The following is a 19,490-nucleotide window of genomic DNA, read 5'->3' as shown; positions in this document are numbered from 1 at the left end:
ATTTATTTATTTATTTTTTTAGTTGTAGACAGACACAGTACCTTTATTTTATTTATTCATTTTATGTGGTGCTGAGGATCGAACCCAGTGACTCACACATGTGAGGCAAGCGCTCTACCACTGAGCCACAATCCCAGCCTGGTCCATTTTATTTATATCTACAGAATATTTCAACCCAAAATAGCTGAGTTTACCTTCTTAACACCTCATGAAACTTTTTTCAAATAGACCATATTCTCGGTCACAATGTTAGTCTTAGCAAATACTATTTAAAAAAAAAAAAAAAAAAAAAAAAAAAAAAAAAAGATAGTCTTGTGAATCCCCATCAGATCATAATGGCATGGAACTTGAAATCAGTAGCAAGAAAAATGAAAAGATAAAAACCACATAAAAACATGGAGATTAAACAATGCTCTTAAATGAAGAAAGGATCAAAAGAAGAAATCAAGAAATTTTTAGAAAAATGAAAACAGAGATACAACATATCAAAATATCTGAGACAGTATGAAAGGAGTTCTAAGAGGAAAACTTAAAGCACTGAGTGACTACCTTATAAAAACAGATTCCCAAATAAGCTTATGCTCCACCTCGAGGCCTTGATCAGAGCCTAAATTAATGAAATTGAAATTTTAAAAATATACAGGATCAATGAAACAGCTGGTTCTTCAAAAAAAAAAAAAAGTCAAACCAACCAAAAGACAAAAGATCTAAATAAACAAAATTAGAGTTGAAAAAGGAGATATCACCATAGACACTTCTGAAATCCAGAGGATCAGAACTTATTTCAACAATGTATACCCCAATAAACTGGAAAATACAGAAGACACTGCCAAATATCCAGACACACATGACCTGCCCCAATTACAGACCAAAATCAAGTAATGAAATTGAAAGAGCAATTAAAAGTCTACAAACAAAAAAACTCAGAATTGGATTCTCAGTTGAGTTCCACCAGACCTTTAAAGAACCACCAACACCAGTGCTTCTCAAATTGTTCCATGAAATTGAAAGTGAGGGAACACTCCCAAATACTTTCTATGAAGCCATTATAACCCTGGTTTCAAAATCAGACAAAGACATATCAAGAAAGCTCAATATCCCTGATGAACACAGATGCAAAAATCCTTAATAAAATATTAGCAAATTACATTCAAAAACACATAAAGAAGCTAATTCATCATGATCAAGTGGGCTTCATCCCAGGGATGCAAGGTTGGTTCAACATATGGAAATCAATAAGTGTAATGCACTACTTAAACAGAATTAAGAACAAGAAACATATGATCATCTCAATAGATGTAGAAAAGACCTTTGATAAAATATAGTAACCATTCATGTTGAAAACACTGGAGGAAATGAAACATTGGAGAAGTTAGGGACAGAAGAAACTTAATATCATAGCATCAATGTGAATCCTAAGCCCACATCATAAGAAAAATTTAAAAGTATTTCCTCTAAAATCAGGAATAAGGCAAGACTGTCCACTCACCACCCATATTCAATATAGTTCTCAAAACTCTAGCTAGAGCAATCAGGCAAGCATAGGAAATTAAAGGGATACAAATAGGAAAAGAAGTTAAATTATCTGTTTGCCGATGATACAACCCTATATCTGGAAGACCCAAAAAATTCTACCAGAATCCTATCAAAATTAATTCAGCAAAATAACAGGATATTTGTGAGAAGCCATCTTTATCTAGCAGAATCAGACGGTTCCCTATCTAGTTTCCATGAGAGAATGGCTCCCCTAACTCCACCCTATCCTGTCCATCACAGAAGAAGCTCCTCCTGGTCTTGCCCCCTTTACCTGTCTGTCTAAAAATAAGAGTTGGGCTACTCTAGGTTGCCTTGGTGTTAGGGGCCAGAGCTGGTATGCCCCCTCTCGTTTAAAAAGAGTATTGGCTCTTGTGTGTTAATTGAATGGATAAGATTTTTACTTATCTAATTGAGTGATATATAGCCAACAACCTCCTCTGGCAGTTAATCAGGCAAGCATAGGAAATAACCCTTTTCTCATCCACTTAGGATGTGGCAGAGAGACCTCCCACAGATATTTTTAAAATTACTCAAATTAATACCTTTCCTATACTCCAACAGTGATTCTGCCAAGACAAATCAGGAAAATCATCCTCTTCACAATAACCTCAAAAAAATAAAATGCCTGGGAATTAATCTAACCAAGAAGGTTAGAAAGACCTCTGTAATGAAAACTACAGAACACTGAAGCAAGAAACTAAAGACCTCAGAAGATGTTCTTGGATAGGCAGAATTAATGTTGTCAAAATGGTCACACTATCAAAAGCAATATACAGATTTAGTGCAACCCATATCAAAATACCAATGACATTCTTCACAGAACTAGAAAAAAAAAAAAGTTCTAAAATTCATTTGGGAGAATAAGAGATCCAGAATAGCTAAAGCAATTCTAAACAAGGACAATGACACAGGAAGCATCACAATACCTGATATGAAATTATGCTACAGAGCAGTAGTAACAAAAAAACCATCATATTGGCATCAAAATAGACATGAAAACCATGGAATAGAAGACACAGACAATGTCCCATACTTACAGCCAACTAATATTTGACAAAAGGTACCAAACAGATATGTTGGAGAAAAGAAAACTTTTTAAACAAATGGTGCTGGGAAAACTGATTTCCATATGTAGAAGAATGAAACTGGATCCCTATCTCTCACCCTGCACAAAAGTTAAATTAAAATGGGTGAAAGACTTAGAAATTAGACTAGAAACCATGCAACTGCAAGAAGAAAGCAGTCAACACTCCATCACACAGGTGGAGGCACCAACTTCCTCCACAAGACCCCTTTAGGGTTTAAGACTTAAAATAAGGAATTAATAAGTGGGATGCCAGCAAATGAAACAAGCGTGTGAAGAGAGAGACTGCAGAATGGGAGAAAATCTGACAGTTGCTCCTCTGATGGAATTAATATCCAGAATAGATTTTTTAAAACTCAAAAATCTCAATGCCGGGGGGCAGGGCAAAATAAGAAAACTGAAATGGGCACAAGAACTAAACAAATATAAGAAAAAATGTTCAATATATCTATTAATCAGGGAAATGAAAATTAAAACTATACTAAGAATTCATCTCACTCTAGTCAGAATGACAATCATCATGTCTGTAAATCTCAGTGGCTCAGGAGGCTGAGCAGGAGGATCCAGAATTCAAAGCCAGCCTTAGCAACTTAGCAAGAGACCCTGTCTCTAAATAAAATATAAAAAAGGGCTGGGGATGTGGCTCAGTGGTTAAGCACCCTGGGGTTCAATTCTCAGTACAAAAAAAGAAAATAAAAAATTAAAAAAAACGAGAACATGTAATATGCTGGTGAGGATGTACACTGATGCACTAATGGTGGAATTGCAAATTAGTACAACCACTCTGGAAAGTAGTATGGAGATTCCTCAAAACAAGGAATGGCACCACCATATGACCCCAGTTATCTCAAGTCTGGGTATTTATCCTAAAGAACTAAAACTCAGCATACTATAGTGGTAACAGTCACTTGAATGTTTATTAAAGCACAATTCACATTAACTAAATTAAGTAATCAGCCCAGAGGCCCATCAATAGATTAGTAGCTAAAGAAAATGTGGTTCATATACACAATGCAGTTTTACTCAGTCATAAGAAGAATGAAACCATGGCATCTGCCAATAAATGGACGGAAATGAAGACATACTAAGTCAAATAAGCCACACTCAAATCAAAGGTCTTTTCTCGCAATGGAAGCTAGAGCAAAATAAAGGAAAAGGTGCGGGGGTGGGGGGGGGGATCAGATATCATAAAGATATAGGGAAGTTCAATGGAGAAGAAGAACGAGAGGGAGGGAGGAAGGATATGAAAGGGGAGGAAATATGGAAGAAATTTAACAAAATCATGTTATATGCATACATAAATGTATCAAAAGACATTTCTATGTGTATGTAGAAAAGTACCAGTCCAAAAAAAAAAAAAAAGAAAGAAAGAAAGAAAAGGAAAACCAGTAGAGGAAGAACAGGGGGAGGGAGGAGGGGAAGGAAGCAGGAGGAATGGGGATTGAAATCAAATTTCTTACATGTATGATTTTGTCTAAAATATAAACCAAATATTAACTATAATACTCTTAATTTTAGAAAAGGAGAAAAACAGAATGAATGATTCCATTTCTTTGGGCCACAGGTGAGGATGACACACAGCAGGGGTACAGGGTAGAACAAACTCACTTAACATTACAACTCAGGAAGCAAAGAAGAGGAAGAGACTGAGGTCCTACAATCCTCTTCAAGGGCACAACCCCAAAGACCTTAGGACCTCCCACTGGGGCCCTCCTCCTAAAAGTTACATCACTTTCCAATAAAGATAACCCAGAGGATGAAGCTTTTTAACATATGGACCTTTAAGGGAGACTCATCTAAACCACAACATGAAGTCACATGGATAAAATCTCAAACAATTATGCTAAATGAGAAAAGACTGGATATGAATATAATGCTCTATGTCACATAAATTGTCTTTTCCCCATCAATTTTTCACTATACCTACAACATTTATTGATCTCCTTGATTTCTTTGCCAGACATACAAAAACCAATGTTTCCTTGCTCCCAATTGCAAAATATGCAGCATTAAACCTGTCTAAAATTGAAAACAAGTGTATACTAAAAACAGAAGAACATCCCTTAAACTGAAATAATTATACTTCAGGAGCACTTTTATCTTCCCCAATTTGCTATCAACACAAAAGATTGATTTCCTTTCATCACACCTAAGAATTTTTAAATTAGGAAACTCAGCATTTAATGTTATAACATTACCATTTCTTTAAAAAGAACTCATTTCTATACATAATAAGTTCTAGGTGTCTATTACACAGTCAATAGATAAATCAAAACTGGCTGTAAGTACATAACTAGGGGACAGGTCTGGGCTATAGATAAAATTGATGAGTCATGAACCAGATTGAAATCAAGGGAGTTATGGTACGTAGAAAAGATGTAAGAACCAGGCACTGGGAAATTTCAACACTAAGAAGTTAGGAAGGAGAGAACAACTAGCAGCAAAGGAACTAAAGAATGACCAGTTTGGTGAGGGAAACAGGATGTTCTGGAAACCAAATGAAGAGAGTTTGGGAAAGGAAACAGTGATAGGTCAAGTAAGGTAAAAACCACTGAGTTAAGCAACATGGAAGTCAATGATGAGCTGTTCTAGTACTAATCATCAACTAAGAAAACATATAACTCAGTACCTGTAAAGTTTTCTGCTCCTTTTGAAGATCTTTAATTTTAGTTTGTTGCTGGCAAACCCTATTTAGGGATTCATCCTCCAATTCACCAATTTTGGCTTTCACACTCTCCATTATTTGTTCCAACTCATTAGCTCGCTGTTCTTGATGGGCTGCTCGGTTTTGTTCTAGCTGAAGTTCATTTCTAATTTAATAGACACAAAATTCCTTACCTTAGTACTAAATAAATCAAATCACCAAACACGCCCAAACAATTTATTGACTTTTAAAAATTTCTCCGCATTGTTTTTGATGCCAGGGATTGAGCTCAGGGCTTCACACGTGCTAAGCAAGTGGTGTGCCACAGAGCTATACCCCCAGCCCCAGCATTTCTATCTTATTACAGAAACTGAAAACATATATGGTACCATTACATATATTACCAAAAGATCTACTTAAACTTTACCTATAAATTTTTAAAATTTTTAATTTTTAGTATCAGGAACTGAACCCAGGGGTGCTTACCCACTGAGCCATATCCCCAGTCCTTTTTTATATTTTATTAGAGACAGGGTCTCACTTAGTTGCTTAGGGCCTTGCTAAGTTGCTGAGGCTGGCTTTGAATTCACAATGCTCCTGCCTCAGCCTTCCGACTCGCTGGGATTACAGGCATACGCTTCCGCATCCAGCTAAATTTAATATTTAATCAAAATAAAAATTGCAGGGTCCTTTTCATGGTCATTACTCCTAGAATACATTACAAATAATTCAAAGGAGACTTTCCATTTTCTTACTTAAGCTGCTGGTTATGTTCTATAAGCTCCTGTATCATGTTCTGTTGACGTGCCGTTTCTTCCATCAACGTTTTCAAATTCTGTCTCATCCTCTGTGATGATTGTTTGTCAAAAAGGATGAGATCTACATTTTTAAAAATATGCAGATAGTAATAATTAAAAAATTTTAGGATTAAAAAAAAATTTAAGGAAAAAACCTTTTTATCTTAAGAAGTAAAAATAGCATCTGATTACCTTTAATATCTGGTCTTTTGACTAAGCACAAAGATTTTAAGCCATGCTTCATCAACAGCACATTTATATTTTCCCATTCTGCTTCTTCCTGCTACAATTACAAGACAAAAGGATCAAACTTAAGATATGAAGAAAAAACCTTACAATACAATTTCCTGTGTTTTAACTTTTTCTAAGACTTTTTCGAACTTGAATTTTTAAGCATATCTAATTAAAATTGAATACATTTTTTTAGTTCTAACAAAATCAGCAATAGACTAAAAGCATGCAAATAAGCACAAATTAATGCATTATATAGAATAATCATTTGTAGACCTTAATGGAGAAATTAAAGGAAAAAATAATTACAACATCTCCTCATATCAGTGAACCAAACACTTAATGAACTAGAGTAGGCGCCACTCAGAAAAACTAAGTAATATTAATTGAATAGCAAGGAAAATGAGTCACTCAGAAACACACCTAACTACATGGAGCCAAAAATTTAGACAGAACTAGTCCATCGCACAAGGAACTATAAAAAAAAAAACATGTCCGTCTGGACCACCAATTCTAGTAGAATCCCCTGAAGGACACTCTGAAATCTTAAAACTGAGTCTAAATTTGTATTTATATCCTAAACTCAAGACAGGAATTCGAACTCTCTAGATTAAGTGAATAAAATATTACAATGAGAAGAAATTAAAAAATAAGGATTTAAGGATTGAAATAGAGATATTTTAAAATAACACATTTAGAGGATGAATTTAGCACACATGAAACCCTGGGTTCAAACCCCTGCACACATACATACAAAGATTATAAAACAATTAGTATCATGTATTTAAATATGTTTTGGGGGTTATTTTTGAATTGGTTGGTTTTCCAGCACCACAGCGCTACCACTAAACTTTACCCCTAGCTGTAAAATCCTGTTTTTGTTTGTTTTTTTGGTGAAAAAGGGCCTCACTAAGTTGCTTAGGACTTCATTAAGTTGCTGAGGCTGGCTTTAAACTTGTGATCCTCCAGCCTTGGCCTCCCAAACCACTGGATTACAGGCGTATGCCACCATGCCTGGCTGTATGTGTAATCTGTTTTTAATGCAAGTATAATGATTGATTTTGAAATCACAGTGTGAGGTGCTTTTAAGTTTAAAGTATATGTGAAAAGGTTGAGTGAATTTTCAATGTTTAAATGCTTAAAAATATACATAAAACACACGGTTTTTTATTAGTAGTATAATGCATAAATAAAAGTTTAACAAAAAAGAAACAAATTACTCTAATGGTTCTTTTATAGTACCATGACTCACTGCAAGATCTTTGTTGTTGTATGGTGCTAGACACATAATCCAGGGCGTGGTGCATGCTAGGCAAGCATCCTACCACTCAGCTATATTCCCAGTCCAAAATAAATCTTGCTTTTGACTGCTAACATTTTCCTCCTCCTTCACTTTTTATATACTTCTCAAACAACTTTTCCCTCACTTATGCCTTAGGCCATCTGATCACAGAGCTTAACTACTTGATAGAGAATTAAAATTATCACTGATGTTCATCTTAGAAGTCAAAAGTTCTAAGTGGGCATCTCAATGAATGCCTACTGTAAGGCATTGAAAACAGAACGCTCTCTACATAATAAGGTTACACATTTTCTATGGTCTAGTTATACATGTTGTTACCTGAAACCTCTTATATACTAAAAGAAAGAAGTAACTGTTTATGAATTCTGAAAATAGGGAATGGCATTTTCCAAAACAGGTGCTGCAGAACACAAGTCTAATGAAATATTCAAACTAGTGTTTGAAGGAAAATGCCATATATTAAATTCTCCTTTGGAGACTGATGTGTCACAGTAGTAAAACCACTTAATGATATTTATCCCAGAATTTCCCAAAATTATTTGATCAAGGAAATCTTTCAAAGTCAGATTTTTCACATTTGTAGATCTAACATTCTTTGGCAAATATTTTGAAAAACTTTAAAATATTTCAGGTTACCTGTTTTTCAAGCATGAGTTTTTTTGATAACTGACTGGACTCCTGAGATTTAGGGGCTACCGGAGACATAGTTTCTTTTGTAGAATCAAAAGAAGAGCATAATAAGAAAATTTGAGTTGCCTAAACAAAAAAAGAATAAGGGTTAAAAGAAATTATATTTAAAAGGATTCATACTTTTGCAAAGCAAATCAGGTCATGTCTATGTTCAAATAGCTATTTTCCTAGATAGCCAACTATATAAATCATTCAAATATACTGTATCTTATAAAGTTTTCTTCTGGGAATAAAACATTCTGGGAGACTGGGAATATAATTTCTAGATTAAATCCCCAGCAGTACAGAAAAAAGAAATGTCTGGGCACACGCTCTCTCTCATACTGACACACACACACAGAACGAGAAAGGCACTATTTAACTAGAGAATGTGAAAAATGATGCTGTAACATTAATGAACTTATCTTTGGGAAGTTGCTACTCAAAAACCTAAAAGAACTGTGTCTGATCCTATGGTTACCAGCCAGTCTAATAATTCACTGAACACCAAGGATAAATGGAGTGACATTTTCTTGGTCGGACTTTATTTCTAAGTAGATCAGAAGCTAGCAACAAGGATTCTGTTGGTCACCAAAAAATTTAGTCTATCCTACCCATCACTGGGTCTTGGTATCTAAGACTGCCATGTGGGAGGAAATCTTTCCTTAGGTCTCTTTGACATACAGATATAATGCCTTCTTTCCTAAAGCAAAATCATTAGTACCATGGGATTTTAGAACTTGGGCGAGTTTTGTAAACTTTAATCCAAAATCTCTAACTGTTCATAGCTGGCAGGAAAGAATGTAGGAAGAATTGGCCAATTCCGAAAAGACTGGTCTCAGGGAAACAGGATGCCACCAAGGAAGAAGCGATAATTATGAGCAGCACAAAACTGCTATGACACAGGAAGATATATGTTCTGCCACTGCCAGAACAGGCTGCTTCAGGCTCCCAGATGGCTATGTCTATGGAGTTTAAAACTTATGCAGATGGCATGTAGAGTTGCTAAGGAATCTCATCAAGAGACTCATCAACTGACTTTCCCTGAAGGGATCTGCCAATTCCAGAGAGCTGTGAAAATAAGTGCTAAAGATCAAAGCCACTCTAGAAGGGCTAAACTCTTTGGATTAGGGTGAATCAGTCATAAACCAGCTCTCCCATCAACCTTCCCCTCTTCTTGGTTGTTGTAGCACCTCAAGATCCTAGGTTAACAGTGCTTCCAAATATGTGGAAGATGCAAATTAAATTCTCTCTGAACAAGGGTTTTGAATTACTCCCAGAAAAATATTCCATACACAACATCCAATCAACTTTCAAAAATAACCAAGGCATACAGGAACTAAGATACAAAGAGAATGAAATTTTAAAAACCAACAAAGACTTCTGATGTTGTAGCTATTAAGCCCATACCATAAAACTATGCTTATGCTTTTAATGCTCAATGTCTAATTTGTGTTGATACATATTCTTATGAAGTGAATTAGTCAACTAGAGAGGTACAAAATATTCTCAGTCAATACCTAAGAATCAGGTATGTTTGTAACCTAAAAGCAAAACTTCATAAAACAGATTTTTCTCAGCAGCTCCAAGTCTATAAATTTAGCTAATGAATAATGAACTAATAGCTTTAATAGGAGGACAAAAATGAGAAATGTAGAAATCAAAGGTCAAAGATAAAAGTCAGGGGATTGGTCAAATGGTAACATTCAGTTTTGGTACCTTCTAAAAATATTTTTAGAATTTAAGTCACTAAGTAAGTTTCCTTGCCAAACTGTCATGTTTTTTGTTCCAAGAACTATTTTTTAAGGTTTTTCCACTTCACCCCACTTATCACCAATATATATCTCTACTTACACAAGAACTAACAAGAGGAAAATTTCAATTTTAAGCATAACCTTGCAACAGGGTCTAACCAACATCACAGCTCTCTCTGTGACACCCTTAACATCTAAGTCTTCCATGCAAATTTTAGGCCCAAAGTCTCCTACATGTTACCCACTCCCAAAATAAGTGCATTTTCCCCATGTTTTGTACTGTGAACTGCACAATCTTTTCTCTATTTAAACTATTTAATTTTATGATGTACTCTTCCATGATACTGAATGAATAGATCTGTTTTAAAACATGCTCATGTTAAATGGCTAACTCAATGTCTTTTTCTTAAAAGACTGATTTCAGATCTGGGACAGAAATTGGTATCAGATAACAAGGAAGTTATCAAATATTACTAAAGATAGGCTTAGCTAGGCACAAGGCGCACACATGTAATCTCAGTGACTCTAGAAGCTAACGTAGGAGGATCATAAGTTCAAGGCCCATCTCAGCAACTTAGAGAAACCCCATCTTAAAATAAAAAATTTTTAAATGTAGAACAATGGGAGGGTGCCCCTGGGTTCAATTCCCAATACCACCAAAAAGTTAAAAATTTAAAAATATTGACTCGAGCTGGGTGTGGTGGTGCACGACTATAACCCCAGCAGCTTGAAAGGCTGAGGCAAAAGGATCACAAGTTCAAAGTCAGGCTCAGCAACTTAGCAAGGCCCTAAGCAACCTAATGAGACCCCGTCTCAAAATACAAAATAAAAAGGGTTGAGGGTGTGGCTCAGTGGTTAAGAGCCCTTGGGTTCAATCGCTGGCATATTAAAAAAAAAAAAAAAGACTTGACTAGGTTTCCACAAGCCAAAGATGAGACAAGATGAGTTTTAATAATGGTAATAATTACAATGAACTGAAACTTAAGTATATTTGAGTTTATAGCGATATCAGATTTTTTAAAGTCTTCAGAAGATAATGAATTTTTTTCTTGAAAATTAGTAAATAAAAGGAAAGAATCAAGCATTTATCCTACCTTTCCTATATGAATTTACCACTGAGTATACAAATGATGGATGAAGGACCTAGTATTTCAACTAAAAACTGAAAAAGATACTTAAACTATCAATCACCCTTTTGCAATCTAAGTGAATGGATATAGTCACCAAGTATCAACAGATGCTAAGATCAAAAGAAAAGAGACAATGAGACATTATGTTTCTGCCAAACACAACTCAAAGAATCATCCAAGTAAAGCTAGGCACAGTGGTGCACTCCTGTGGTTCCAGCTACATAGGAGGCAGAGGTAGGAGGATACCTTGAGCCCAGGAATTCAAGGTCAGCCTGTGCAACATGGGGGAAAAAATAACTACCAAAAGGATCCAGTCTTGAATCCAGCTGACAATGTACAAGAAATACTGAAGGTAGAGGAACACACCAACTGATGAGTTTGTAAACAGCAAAATCAGATTAAGATTCAGTTTTTTTTTTTTTTTTTGCGGTGCTGGGGATTGAACCCAGGGCCTTGTGCTTGCAAGGCAAGCACTCTACCAACTGAGTTACATCCCCAGTCCCAAGATTTAGCTTCTTAATCAGAAAAAAGGGAAAAGAATGGAGAAAAAAACCCACAGATTAAATATTTAAATTTTTTTAATGAAAAAAGACTACGTTATAGAATATAAGACTATGTACTTTTCATAAAATTTTTTTAAAGGCACAGGGAAGGATTAGGAATATAGCTAAGAAGTAGAGTGATCCCTAGCATCAACAAAAAACAACACAAAACACTACAAAGCAATTACTACAAAATAATAGCAACTAAAGGGTGCACAGGAGTTGTAATTCAAATTAGTCAACTGAGGGTCTCTAGGATACCTGTGTGGTATCATCTTATACCATTAATTGAAATAGTTGGTATGTGAGGCTTTTATTTCATAATAAATAGTTTTACAATAAAGATTTTCTTTTTTTGAGGGGGGGAGGTAGTACTAGGGATTGAACCCAGGGTGGCTTAACCACTGAACCTTAACCCAAGTCCCTTTTATTTATTTTTGAGACAGGGTCTAAGTTGCTGAGGCTGGTGTTGAACTTTCAGTCCTCCTGCCTCAGCCTCCTGAGACACCGGGTTTACAAGCATGTGCCATTGCCCACCTGGCCCACTTACAATCAAGATTTTGTTAAATAAAAAAGAAAACTAAGCAAGAATGCTCTGCAAACTGCCTTGGTTCACATAACAGATTCTGCCACAAAAACCAGAGTACTGATCTCTCTGTACTTCAATTTAGTCATCAAAAACTGATAATAGCTCACTAGGTCATTGTCAACATTAGAAGAGTTAATATAAAAAGAACATAGAGCAGTGACCTGCACACAGGACAGAGATAGAGATCTTAAGGAGTTATGTAATTTCTCTGAACTTCAGTTTCTTTATTAAGCTTAAAATGATGGAATTATCAAAAGGTCAAAAGGAAATATATGTTACAAATCTAGTACTGAGTAAATATCAGATGCTTCCCATAACCTCACAAAATTGTCACATTAGACATACCTCAGTCATAGCACATTCCTCTTGCATTTGATACCTGGTCATTTGAGTTGATCTCAATTAAGTCATTACCCAGTGAGTCTCATGTCTGAAACTGGATCTTCATCTAGGTTCAAAAACATAAAGACCAAAATCTTGAAATGTTCAACCTATTAGTATGAAGGGTCTTGTGTTATTCCCAGAACAGGCACCCACTGTACTCAGAACTGCTAACCAAAGGCTGACAACTCCAGTAACTGCTCAAGGCCTCCATGACTCACCACCAGGTCTCCTTCCTTCTTTCTCCCCCTTATCTTTCCTCACCCTGCTTTATTGAAACCCTTGGCTGGGTATTCAGATCTATCATTCTGATTTCTAGCTTCAACCAGAAATGGATAGGATGCTCTCACTTGCAAGCTCATTATAAGGAAACGTTCTCAAACTACCAGTGATCACAAAAGCAAATGCAAGGCTACTCATTTGCACCTGTGCTCAGTCCTCCTTTTCAGAAGCCTGTTCTGAATAGTAATCCACAGTAGCCTTTTCCCCCACTTAAGGTTGTATGTAACAGGACACAGATTTGGAACTGAAAGTCACAGGAAGAAACCAAATGCTTCCCAAGGCCAAGGTAGAAATTGGAGCCTTAATCAGTGTCATGACACCTAAAGAGTGCTGGAGTAGGGGTTGTGGGGTAGGAGTTGGTCTGTACATGATATGTAAGTGTAGGAAAGCAAAAAAATGTATATTCTGGTACTGTCCATGCTTCCCAAGAGCATTTGGTTAAACTACCTTTAAAGATCTGAAGTAAGTCCCTGTAATATCCACCATATATTAAAATTGAATTATTTTTTAACATTTTGGGGGCAAAAAGCTGGGAATAAGTAGTGACCAGTCACTGTTCTTTTGAGTCACAGTAAAATCTGTAAACTTTCTCAAAAGTGTATACTTACTTGAAATTACTGCAATGAATAAATGTAATGTTTCAAAGTCTCTATTCTCTTTCAAAAAGAAACTATTCCACAAATATACCAACTTGCTGTTTAACTTGCCACAAAGGAAAGAGGGCTGAATATCATCTCATTCTGTCCCGGGAAATGTTCCAGAAAGGGTCAGAACAGGCCTCTTGTGTTGTGAGGCAATATATATATATATATATTTTTTAATATATGTATATATATTTTTTTTAATATATGTATATATATATATATATTTTTTTTTTTTTTTTTTAAATGCCCTGTAAAACTCCAAGTCAGTTAACTCTTCCCCCAAAAGGTGGGGTAGAGGCGGCACAGGTCTACTTGGCAATATTCAAAGTAAAATACACAAAAACAACTCACCTGGAGGACTGAAACCGATCTGGGTATTGTGTGCAGTGTTAAATATTACGATGATTAAGAACAAAGTGAAAAGCCCTCTGGTGGTCTCTGTTAGGGGGTCTCTCAACCTTTTGACTTTTTTCCACATCAGAACAAAACAGACTCCAAATAAAGTCCGAGTTCCCCCTGAATCCGGAACGAGCCCGGCCAGTCGAAGGGATGCTCGGCTGCCCGCTCCGGTGGCCGTCCCCGCCCCGGCCTTCGGGACCCCGCGACCCTGAAGGCTGGACCGGATCAGACGCAGCCACCCCGGGCCGGGTGCGACCCTGAACTTCACAGCCCTTTCTTCACTGGACCCTCACGATCACCACGTAAGCCGAGAATTACCGGCTTTACTCTACGAAAAAAGGCGTTAAGGGCGAAGCCAACGGCACAAAAGCTGGGGGCCCGGGGCTCGACCAGGTCGGCGGGACCCCCAAAGCTTCCCACCGGAGTGAATCAGCGCGAACCCACCCCCGGCGGCGGCTCCCCGGGCCCTGAAGGCGGGGGTCTTCGGGACCACTCAGGGTCCAAGTGGGACCAGGTCTGAGGTTCCCCCAGCAAAGGGCTCCCGCAGACACCTTCCGCCGCCCCATGCGCCACTCACCTTCCTCAGCTGCGGCCTCCCACTAGCAGCCCCGCCCACCCCGCCCGCCCAGCGGGCTCGGGCCCGCCTTCGAGACCGTTACCGCCGCCGAGGAGTGGCCAATCGCATCCGAGCGCGTCGAGGACCCGCCCAGTCGCTGCCTGCGAGCAACCTTAGAGCTTCTCTCCGGCCGACCCGAGGCTGGCTCCGCCCCGCGACTCTGGTTGGCTCTGCTGCTGGGGGCGGGGCTTACCACACAGACGCGAGCGGGCCGCGCAGTCCTGGGCATGCTGCACCCCTTACTGATTTCCCAGCACACACTTGCGGCATTAGGTGCTCCGTCTCACGTGGAAATTCATTTACCCGGAGACGTCCGAAATACACATTTGTTGGTGCAGCGACCCAAGAGTGAGACCCAGGCTACCTGGCCCCCTCAGACTCTCCTCTGCACCACTTCACCCTCGCCTGACGGCGACTTACTGGGTAGCTGTCAGCCGAGTTCGCGACGCTCCAGACTTAGCGCTGCAGCGACTGGCAATGTGGAGGATACCAAAGTGTGTTTGTTGATAACATACGACCCTCCCGTTCAGCATTTATCAAATGGCTACAAAATTCAAGGTCCTACATTAGGCTCCAGGAATAGAGATATCCGATTGAAGATGTTCAGCCTAGTAAGGGAGAAGGGTAAACACTCAACATAGTGTGATAAGCCTGATCAGAAGAGGGTGGGCAGACCACAGACGGGAAAGGAGAGTTATGTAAAGGTGTCACTGAAGAATATGGCCAGTGGGGCTCAACACTGGATGTGCATTAGAATCACCTGGGAAGCTTTGTGCAGGCCCCTAACCAATTGTATCAATATCTGGGACGGGGCCTCCCAGGTGATGCCAGTGTGCAGGCACAAGAGCGAACTGCAAACCTAGGGGAATAATTTAAGAATGTTTCTAAATAGCAAGTAACAGTTCTCAGCAATAAAAGGAGGAAAGATTTAGCGAAAACTGCAAATCATGATTGTTGCAAAGCACTTTAATGTAATGCCTACCTCATACTTGCTCAGTAAACCATACTATTTAAAAAATTGTTGTAATTAAACTTGGTCCTTTTTGGTACAGCTTATATCCATCCTCCCCAAAAGCACCAACCTAAATCTCAAAACATTTTACAAACAGAACTTTCTGAAAACTTCTGGAGGAATTTGAGTTTGTTGCATCATTGGAGAAGCAGAAAGGAAATAAGTTGAGGGGACTTTACTCAGGAGGTTATAGGGAATCATTGACAGGCTTTTAAAGAGGGCATAAGATGGAAAGACATTGTTTTGACATCTTCAAATCTAAATTTCTTGCACCCTGATATATAAAAAAGTTCCACCACGTATGGATATGATCACAGCTTTTTATTTTCCAAAGAAAATGAGTCCAATCTATTTCTCAGCTTAATTCAGAATTTAAAACTAGGGAACCTAGCCACCATTTTCAAAAATGTACAGGGGACTAACTGATCAAAATATTTAAAGGGGAAAATTCATCTTTCACAACCCCAAAGGCAAAGTCTGAAGTCCCAGGGATCTACCATTGTGATTGCATTTCATGACCATATGGTGTCATCTTTCTTTTTCCATTGGTGAAATGAAGGAAGTCTGGGTGAATGCAAGTCCCACACTAGCTGACAGGTTCTACCATGGAGAGTATCAGACAAGAGGTCTCTCACCAGAAGGTCCAAGGGCACAACATTTAAGGTCAATACTTTCAAGCCCATAGTTAGCCTTCTTCTGAGCACATAGGGTCACTGAATGTGATTTGTGTCTGCCCCATGCATATATGTCCCCAGCCATCTTCCACCCCTTGCCCTTCCCATACCTGGGTATTCAAACTAATAGTGGCTGCCAGATTTTTCTTTTCAAGTTTTGAAATTTCCACATCTTTTCCAGGATGATAGGGCAATTTTCCCATGCTCCTAAGTGTGACAGCTCTAAATTGTGGCCAGGTGGACAAGCTTCATTGGGTTAGATAAGATTACTTCAGATGCAATAAAAACCTGATTCAAATGGTCTTCTTAAACAAAAAAGGAATTGATTAGTAGGCATAACAAATCCAAGCGGCAGGTAGACTTGGGGATTGGTTAATTCAGTGATCTAATGAGTTGCCAAGGACCCAGCCACTATTTGTCTTTCAGCTATAAACATGGTAGGCTTCAAATTCACACTAGCATGACTTTTCAACTTCCACTAGGGGCAGTCAGGACCACATCAAAACCTTTCCCTCCGGTTTTTTGAGTCAGTTTACACAGGCACACCCTGTCTCTTTATCAAGTAGCTGTATGGGAAATGCACACGTCTTAAACCTGGGCTCCCGAAGGGAAAGAGGGTTGTCATGATTGAAATTCATTTCTAAACTGTTTAGCAAATAGCCAACAATCACACTAAAACAATATCAAAAAGGACCATGGGAAATTTTAAATCTCTAGATTTCTAACTTTTCCCATTTGTTTTGGTCTCCATTTATGCTGTTTAAAAAGTAAGTTCAGCATGGCATGATGGCACACGCTGTAATCCCACCCAGGCAGTCAAGGCTGGAGGATCAAATTCAAGGGGAACCTAGGCAACAGTGAGATCCTGACTCAAAATATAAAGGGCTAGGACTGTAGTTCAGTGGTAGAGTGCCTGCCTAGCACATACAAGGTCCTGGGTTTAATCCCCAGTAATTAAAAAAAAAAAATTCAGAAAAGTAGTCAATTCATTAACAATTCCCTTTTCAAAAAGGGCCCATTGGAAACATGATATTATGAAATGTTTTTATATTCTCTTAAATCAGTGATAACCAGGTACTATGCTGCACACCTGTAATTCCAGCTATGAGAAGCTGAAGCAGAAGGATTGCAAATTGGAGGCCAGGCGAGGCACTTAGTGAGACCCCATATCAAAATAAAAAGGGCTGGGGGTGTAACTCAGAGGAAAAGTGCCACGAGTTCAATCCCCAGTACCAGGAAAAAATAAAAAATAAATCTATGGGCAAGTTGGTGAAAGAAGTTTATGAGGTTGAATAGTATCTAGGTACTTCCTGGGAAACAAGGAAACAATCAGAACAAAGTCAAAATTTCCAGCAACCTGAGCAAGTAGGCTTCATACTTAAGTTCACTACTTTTCATAGTGTTTAGTTTATATGTAACTTCTTAAGAGTCCTGTCAAGTAACAAACCACTATTCCTGCCTCAATGTCCTTTGTAATGAGTAGGTAGAAAATGTAGTCCATGTTGGTATGTTCAACTCCAGAAAGTACACCCAGGGAGGAAACAGTCTGCAAAATAAGCCTGCTGAGGAATAGTGGATGGTATTGCCTATTCTGGGTGTGGATTTGGGTGTACTTTTAGGGTGGGCCAAACTTGGTAGTCTGGGACTTCTAGGCAGAGGACTCCCCAGGCCTCTACAAGTAGGCCCAGGTTTTTTGTTTTTTGTTTTTTCCAAGCACGATACTTCTTAAATAACAGGCTCTGTTAACATGAGCCTTGCTTAACATCTTAGCCCTGTAACTTCTGAAGGGCTTTGTGTATTTCTGTAAAATATAATTACTAGCCTCTTGTAAGAATTAGAAGCAGTGGCATATAAGATGCACAGCAAGCATTTAATAAATTACACCTTATTGGTCTTATAAAAGATAGTGGGATTCCTTTAGTTTTATAAGGAAGTATAATCATTAAGTAATATCTTCATTAAACAATATTTTTGAGCTGTTCCCAACCAGGGATCCTGGTCCTAGCACAACAACTTAGAATTGTATCTTAGAACTAAGAACCAGGAAAAAGGAAGTAGGGAAGAACTAAGGATTAGGAAGAAACAATCAGCCTTATTCCATCTCTGGTAACTTCTACCCTGGGACCTCTTTGATGCCCCCCTCCCCTTTCATTCTTCTCTTCTAGGGCCTTTCCCCCTCCCCCATGATTCTTTCAAAAACCATTTATTGCAATTTCTGTTCTATAAAGAAAAGCAAATAACTAAGGAAACACAAATATGAAGTCTTCATCTTCAGAGAGTCTTTCAATATAGGACAGAAAACAAGCCAGTGCTCAATAAGTATAATCCACATAACATAATCTGAATTCAATATCATTTTGAATATCAATAGGTTCCCTATTGTCTCTCAACTCTGTCTTCTCTCAGACTGCACTTGCTTAGCAATTACATCCACCTTACCAATCCTAAAGGTAGAACAATCCTTTATATTAATACCAAGCTACAGAAGGAAATTACACAAAACTCTTCAGGCTGCTAGCAACAAAATACCTTAGACTAGATAATTTCTAAACAACAGAAATGTATTCCTCACAAAGCCAACTGGGAAGTCCAAGACCAAGGCAGTAGCAGATTCCGGCGAGAGAGGGCTCTTTTTTCTGTTTTAAAGATGGTGCCTTCTTAAAGTATTCTCATGGAACCAAGGGAAAACCCTAATAGAGTCTCTAGGCTTAATCTGCTTCACCTGCTCTTAGTAATTTGCTCATCTAGATTAAACCTGCTTTACCTGCTCCAAGTTACCTGCTTTTTTACTTTAAAAAATCAATACTGTTAAAGCTGTAGATAACACCTCTAACATGCAGGTCACCATAACTATTGACCACGCCTGAATCACCAGTTGTTTCCTTTACACCTTTCCCCACACCACAGTCCATAAATATCCCCAAACCCTATCCTCAGGGAGATATATTTGAGACTTGCTCTCTCATCTTCTTACAAGACCACCTCGTGAATAAACTATTTTGTAAACCTCATTGTTTCAGCGATTGGCATATTGAATGGATGACAAAATGGGGCTGGTACCATCCATAACACCCATGTGGTAGAAGAGGCAAATAGGCTCCCTCAAACCTCTTTTTTTTGTGTATGTGAGTGTTTTCTGTCAAGCTTATCTGGTAATACATTAATTTTTCAAAAATCTTTTTATACACACATTTGTTAAAAGT

General features: G+C 38.1%; 1 protein-coding gene across 8 annotated transcripts in view; it reads right to left on the bottom strand.

The window, feature by feature from the left end:
- Cep70 (centrosomal protein 70) overlaps nt 1–19,490 on the bottom strand; it is a 65,953-nt gene that overhangs the window by 45,042 nt on the left and 1,421 nt on the right. For 5 of the 8 annotated variants that reach the window (XR_007110183.1, XR_007110184.1, XR_007110182.1 and 2 more), the window contains exons 1-6: nt 14,563–14,588; nt 12,625–12,727; nt 8,232–8,351; nt 6,254–6,344; nt 6,020–6,143; nt 5,250–5,430 (exon numbers count right to left, since the gene is read on the bottom strand). Coding sequence is in view for 4 of the 8 variants with exons in the window: in XM_047563970.1 (XP_047419926.1) it covers nt 5,250–5,430; nt 6,020–6,143; nt 6,254–6,344; nt 8,232–8,351; nt 12,625–12,666 (558 nt within the window). In the remaining 4 variants the exon portion in view is untranslated. Of the gene's footprint in view, nt 1–5,249; nt 5,431–6,019; nt 6,144–6,253; nt 6,345–8,231; nt 8,352–12,624; nt 12,728–13,937; nt 14,125–14,562; nt 14,589–19,490 lie in introns of those variants that run through there. The other 3 variants (XM_047563971.1, XM_047563972.1, XM_047563973.1) reach the window with 3 other exon arrangements.

Source organism: Sciurus carolinensis, chromosome 9 (genome assembly GCF_902686445.1).
Source record: "Sciurus carolinensis chromosome 9, mSciCar1.2, whole genome shotgun sequence".
Lineage (NCBI taxonomy): Eukaryota > Metazoa > Chordata > Mammalia > Rodentia > Sciuridae > Sciurus > Sciurus carolinensis.
This window is presented reverse-complemented; position numbering and strand designations above follow the sequence as displayed.